This window comes from Ptychodera flava, chromosome 9, assembly GCF_041260155.1.
Source record: "Ptychodera flava strain L36383 chromosome 9, AS_Pfla_20210202, whole genome shotgun sequence".
Lineage (NCBI taxonomy): Eukaryota > Metazoa > Hemichordata > Enteropneusta > Ptychoderidae > Ptychodera > Ptychodera flava.
Genome location: NC_091936.1, coordinates 18804872 through 18812188, shown reverse-complemented (window position 1 = coordinate 18812188; position 7317 = coordinate 18804872). Strand labels below are relative to the sequence as shown.

Genomic DNA, 7317 nt, shown 5'->3' with positions numbered 1-7317 from the left:
CTTTGACCCATACAGACGGTAAACATGATCGAGAATTGAACCTTATGACCTTCATAAGTTAAAGACTAACAAATGACCCCCTATCTATATCTCTTCACAAGTGCAACCAACTGTTGATCATATCAGTCTGCACCAGTGCATAGTACGAACTCAAACGGACAATTTATATTAACACAGAGGGCCCAAACTGGATATCAGTCAGGACGGCATTTTTGCGTCATGGCTAGTGCCACTCATTCTGAGGCAGATAAAATCCTCCAAGAAATCAATGAAGACTTACTCTCTTGCCCTGTTTGCCTGGACCAATACACGAAACCAAAATTGTTGCCATGTAATCACTCATTTTGTGAACAATGTGTAACAGCATTGGTGAAGAACACGGGTAGGTTAATTTGTCCTACTTGTGGTGCGCCGTGTCAACTTCCCGATGGTGGAGTTGCTGACCTGCAAGGCAACTTCTTTATCAAGTCACTTATTGATACGTTGGATCAAAGAAAAAGAGATGGACACCCTGGACTCTGTCAAGGCTGTGAAGAAAAAAGCGCCGAAATCAAGTGCCTCGATTGTAATTTGGATTTCTGCCAATCTTGTACAAAGCCTCACAGGACCGTACCTGCTACACGTAATCACAAATTAATGACGCTTATTGAGTATAACGAAGCCAGATCGTGCAATGTTCAGGTACATACCAAAGTCTACTGCAGCACGCATCCTGAGAATATTGTCAAGTTTTACTGTGACACATGTCAGGTTCCTGTCTGTTCTGACTGTATAGTGGTTAAACATCGAATTCCAAATCATAATCACAGAGACTTACAGGATGCAGGTAGGGAATACTCGGATTATCTAGCAGAAATGGTTGCTAAACTAAGAGGTAGACAAGAAGAAGCTGTAAAACATAAATCGTCAGCAAGGGAAAACGAAAAACGTGTAAAAATGTGGTATCGAGATGAGGAAATGAAAGTAATGATGAAAGCAAAAGAGGTGAGAGAAATGGTTGGAAGGGAAGAGAAAAGACTAATTGACGAGTTGAATACTACGTATAACCGGCACTTGAAAATAGCAAAAGCAGAGCTCGATGGATGCGAACTTAAACATGGCAGCATTTCAACGACGTGTGATCATATTGAAGCACAGATCCAAAATGGGGATGCATCCCAGCTTCTTTCCTCAAAACAGGAAACGATGCGCCGCATAGGTGAACTTGCTGACTCAGAAATCAAGGCTCCAGAGGACCCTGACCTAATCAGATTCTATCCGACTACTGGTCCCAAGGAAGAGGGGATGCTGGGGTCCTTTGGGCCGGAGGTATACATTCCAAAGTGTGCCATAGAAAATACGCCAAGGAAACTATGGACAGGTGATGTGGCGAACATGGTCATCATGACAAGGGACAGGCAAGGGAGACAGGCCACACTTTGTCAAGGCTTGAGGGCTAGCATGAGAAGACCTGATGGTTCTCTGCAGGACATGAAGATAACTGATAACAAAGATGGTACATATGGTATTACACTGCATGGACAAATGGCAGGAAGATATAAAGTTGCCATAACAATCAATAACCAACCATTACCGAAATCTCCTCTGGAAATTCGATTCAACAAAGGACTGGTCAAAACAATTGGCACTCAAGGAACGGGAAAGGGTCAATTCATGTACCCTACTGGAATAGCCATTAACAAACACGGAGACTTTGTCGCTGCAGATTATGGTAATGGAAGGATCCAAATCATTGGCAGCGAGGGGGACTACAAAAGGAGTTTCACGTTTCCACAATTTGAGAATGAATTCCGATCAAAAGATGTTGCCATATCAGCCGATGACGAGTACTTCATGACAGACTATGGCAACAAACAGGTAGTCGTGAGTGATGAATATGGAAATGTCCTGAGACACTTCAGCCATCCAGAAATGAAATACCCGCGAGGAATAGCGATCAGTCCACTCGATGGTACCCTGTATGTGACCGACTATGATGGCAAAGCAGGTGACACAGATACAACGACACATTGTGTCTGGAAATTCTCTAAATTAGGCTTAGGTGATCACATCAATTCCTTCGGAAGATTCGGTAAGGATCCCGGAGAATTCTTCGGGCCGGACCTTCCATCTGTAAACAACCAGGGAATGGTATTCGTGCCAGATTTGAACAACTGTCGTGTCCAAGTGTTCAGTTCTGAGTGTTCATTGCTTTATTTGTTTGGTGAGTTAGGGTCAGTCTCCGGTACCATGAATATCCCGGAAGGTGTAGCAGTCGATGCAGAAGGAAATGTGTACGTTTCGGAGCAGCGCAACAGGAGAGTACAGAAGTTCGACAGCGAAGGACGATTCATTTCCTACATAGCTGATTCGAGTGATGGTGTTCTTTGGCCCGTTGGAATTGCACTGACCAACGACGTTCCTTGCAAAGTTGCTGTGATGGATCGCGACAACTGCTGCATCAGTGTGTTCGCGCAGTAAATGCACCGGATTTTTTCATTATCTGGAACTTTGTCTGTTGAAAAATGGCAGGCAATGTGCAGCGACTCAGAAGGTTATAGCTCATCAGTAGATTGTAATTATTTGCAGCAACTTGAGGAATCTGAAATTAGGGCTATTATCGATCTGATTGGCTTTTGGGAAGTAATTCAATAAGAATGATGCCAACCAACCAATAGGTTAAAAGCTTCCGGGCTGTTGCACATTAGCCTGAAAGCGGCAGTTATTTCAACGACTTAGGCACTTTGAAAAACATGTGACCAATTATCCAGCTCACAGGTCAAAGTTTCATACTCATAGTCAAAAACTGCACCGTTTATAGAGTTCCCGTCGATGGTGGACAAGAACAGCTGTTACCATTAACAATATTGCATTTGATGTAACTAATAACTTTAGCCTATTGTGAAAATATAACTAAAGACTATAGAACACAAACCTTGCATTTTTCACCGGTACAACTGTAATATATCATATTAAAATATGTAAACAAGTTCTTCGATCTACTTTATTATCTACCATTATATGTTTGAAAATGATGTCAATTTTAGAGGATATAAAAAATGTGACATCGGTCATATATCAGCGAACCTGTCATTGCAATTAGGCCAAAGTAACTAAATTCTTTGTTTTGCGTCCACTCTAAATGGGAAAAGGTACGGGTCTAAGTGGCTGAAAAACACACAAGAAAATTAACACAATGTAATTTGATTGCAGCAAATACAAAATTTTAGTTCAGAAAAGCTAAGCGGTCATGTCCTAAAATTTCCTTTTCAAATACATTGTGTGTGTTTTTCATGAAAACTTTAAAAACCTACGCGGGTTGGGACGCAAAACAAAGAATTTAATTACTTTGGCCTTACATGGTTCATCGAAATGTCATGTCATTTGCCCATTACAGAAAACCGTCGACATTTATTTTGTACTAGTTATCGTTTGCATATCCATTTTGATTTGTAGCCAAGGTTTCAATACGTAACGTGTGGTATTCATAAGAATTAAGGTATTGCTACAATATGATTATAATAGATCATAGTGACACATACTGAAAACGTAATCAGATTTTAAAAGTAGCTATCTCATTTCTATGAAAGCCCGTAAGGGACATTCTGTACAGCAAAACAAAATATCTTTTGCACACTGAATAATAAATCGTGCGCCCGAGATAATAAGTCATGCACCACGAGATGATTTTTTTGCTTTACAGAATGTCCCTTTCGGGCTTTCATACATTTTAGTGTTAAGTTGAAAAACGTTTTTCCTGAATCGGAGGAGGCATTTCCACAAAAGCAGTATTGTGTACTTGTATTCGTTAGTGCAAGGACCATAGATTTTGTTTGATTAGTTTCTAGACTATATTACGTGAGCTTCATGTTATAATGGTTGCAGCATATACCCTTGAATGTTTTGTTGCATATCCATCACTTACACCCTTATGGTTTGCTTTGTGTCGTTACGGAAGACATGTTTTTATTGTAACTTAGGGGAACTTTAATGACCTGCACAATTTGAGTAGTTATGGTACAATTGTTCTGTATAGCAAACTAATTACCCACACAACAGTAAAGAGAAGGCTTGTTATGTTATATTACGTACATTATGTTACTTTATGCTATGCTACTTTATGTTATGCCATGTTATGTCATATAATGTTATGTTGTTATGTCATTTATGGTTATTTTATGTCGGATCATGTTAAGCTATGCAATGTTAAGTGTGTTACATATTATTAAGTGTTAGTATGGTTTTCTGACGTAATGACTTACCCATTAAAAGCATTTCATTTTGTTTTTCTGTATTATGTTAGGTTTGAAAATTATTCTCTACTGTCATCATATTTTTCATATTTTGGTGAATGTATATATAACTCTTGCTTCCTTTTTGTACTCTTATCTTTAATCTAACCAGATTGTGTCTTTGCATTTATCCCGAGAAACAATATTTCTCATTTATGACGTAATTTTATCGAGTAACAGGATTTATTTCATATGCCTTGAAAGCACCAACTATTGGGGATGACTTTACCATTCATAAGAAGATAAGAGAAATTGAAAAAATATATATATAAAAATATTTTTACCCTAATTGTTTAATTACATATATTATTGTTTTATTTCCTATCTGATTATCGTTGCGTTTTTGTGTTGATCTTATTACAGTTTTATCCTTTTCTATCTGGTAATTATTCTTTGTCATTTAACCACCTTCATGATTGTTCACGTTGAGTTGTTTATTTTGTTGTTGTTCATTTTGAGAGTATTTGCTCGTTCCAATGTTTTACGCTGAATAGGTCATGCTTATGTGATGCTATTAATGCCACAATAAATGGAATCATGGTTAGTCGTTGTGTTAAACTGTCTGTTTGGTCATAAAGTAATACGTTAAGAGATGTAATAAAAATAATAAAAAGGTAGCTTGTGGTATTGATGATAAACTCACAGCAATCCAATAGGGCCTGTGGTGTAAATAGGCGAGATCACATCACACGCATTCACTGATATGTTTCTGGATAGATGTCAGTATTACTATTAGAGTCAAGAAATCGGTCAATTCAATCCATACATACAAGAATGTATAGGTTCATGCAAATGACTAGAATCTGTCAGTTCCATGGGCAAGGTTTAATTATGTAACATAGATTACCTAGAATCAAATAACACCATAATTTATCATCAACTTTGTAAGCCACTGCAGCCTGAAAGTTGTATAATGTAAGCGAACTTACCGGTCCGTGTAGTCACCATTGACAGTCATCTCACGTATGCTGTTCCTGCTGTACCATGTTTGGAAGTTGCTAGTATTTTGACAACGAATTTGTCAGATTACATTCATCAATTTCAATATCCAAATCAGGCCATGTCGGTCACGTTTCCATGACAATAGCAGAATAAATATCTTCTTAAAGTAAACAAAACAGAAAAGGTATCATTGATAAAGTGAACACGAAAACTAATACAAAATATGCGATAATGTTACAGAGGTCATTCACTTTGACGTCAATTCTGCATAAAGGTCAATCATCAGGTTCAGAATTATGAACGATGTACGATAGCGATACGGACTGTGAGCAATCAAACAGGTAAATTTGTCCTAGTATTTATGGTGTTGGCCATTAACATGAAACGGCCATAAATACGTCATTACTTGGAAAGGGACACTATAATGATGAGATGGCAATTGTATGTAAATAACTAATGTACAGATATATATATATATATATATATATATATAAATATATATATTATATATATATATATATATATATAATATATATATATATATATATATATATATATATATATAGGAGGTGTCTTTACGAACACAAGCATTGAAGAGAATGGACAACACCAACATCTTGGTATACGAAATTAACTGTATTATCTTTGAAGACTATGGGCCTCTACACTGTTTCTGTATCCCGGCGTCCTCTTGGTAGCTATTCCCCAAAGGGAAACGGCGAGTGTAACACTTGGTGGAGAATCCGGGTACCTCTGTAAATAAACACTGTGTAGATTGCATATAGCTGGTGTCTTTACGAACACAAGCATTCAATTGATAAGGTCTGATGTTAATGTGCGTCAGCAGGTGATTGCTGAGCACGGGAAAGGACAACACCAACATCTTGGTATACGAAATAAACTGTGTTATCTTTGAAGACTATGGGCCTCTACACTGTTTCTGTATCCCGGCGTCCCCTTGGTAGCTATTCGCGGAAGGGAGACGGCGAGTGTAACACTTGGTGGAGAATCCCGGTACCTCTGTCAATAAACACTGTGTAGCTTGCATATAGCAGGTGTCTTTAAGAACACAAGCATTCAAGAGAAAGGACAACACTTGGCAGGATGTATCATCTTGGTATGTAAATAATCGGTGTTATCTATGGGCCTCTATACCTTTTCTGTATCTCGACTGTATCTTGTGAAATAAATATCTATTGAAAAGGTAGAGGAAGAATGGCTTCGTTCAAAACTAACGGATTACTAAAGTATATATAAGTTCGATTTATTATCACAGCAGTACCTCTCTCAGACTGATGTTTATGTTTTGCAGCCGAAGCCTGGACTTCAACCAGTGACTTCAAAAGTGAAGACGAATTTCAAGAATAACTTCAGCGGCGCACATATACAAAGACATGGAAAGGGTTATCTTCCTTATTTGAAGTTGTATTCCCGCCCTTCGTTTTTCTTTTTCAATCTGTTTCCTCTTCCTCCTTTTTTAGGTGAATATCCAACTTTTGGTTTCGAATATCAAAATCAATATTGCTTAAAATGAATGTTGTAATAACATGCTACGGAATCGTGTTTTTTAACGCCAGACTTGTGCATTGGAATCCCTGCTCAACAAGGTTGGTAAAAACTTCTGACCGTCTGACTGTTTACACTGAAACCATCGGTACCAATGATTGTTTTCTTTTTGAAAGATATTTTTTATAATACACAGATGAATGGACCTGTATTACAACCAACGTTTACCATGTCATATTTCGAGAACTGCTTCAGAGAGTATTGTACTCTAACGGGAGAGGTCTGAGATTTGATGACAGACTTGAAAGGCTGATCACAGATCGATCGAGATTATAAACGGCTGGCAAGGATAAATTCGTCAAAGGAGTGTTTTGCAAACGCGGCATCATATATATTGACACACATCGGAAAGGCAGCTGGAGCAGATCATATTTATGATTAAATCACCTGAGGCGTATCTAGTTTTGTCGGTTTTACAATGAAAAAAGTATCGGTACACATAATCATCTGACTACAACTGGCTATAATTGTACCACAAATTGATCCGCAGCTATATAAGCTACATTACTTTGTCTATGTTCAACGTGTCGACAAAATC

General features: G+C 38.0%; 1 protein-coding gene across 1 annotated transcript; it reads left to right on the top strand.

Moving 5' to 3' along the window:
* Positions 1-219: 219 nt before the first annotated feature.
* Positions 220-2460, top strand: LOC139141196 (tripartite motif-containing protein 2-like). Its single transcript, XM_070710820.1, has one exon. The coding sequence runs from the start codon at positions 220-222 to the stop codon at positions 2458-2460; it is 2241 nt and encodes a 746-aa protein (XP_070566921.1).
* Positions 2461-7317: the final 4857 nt, after the last annotated feature.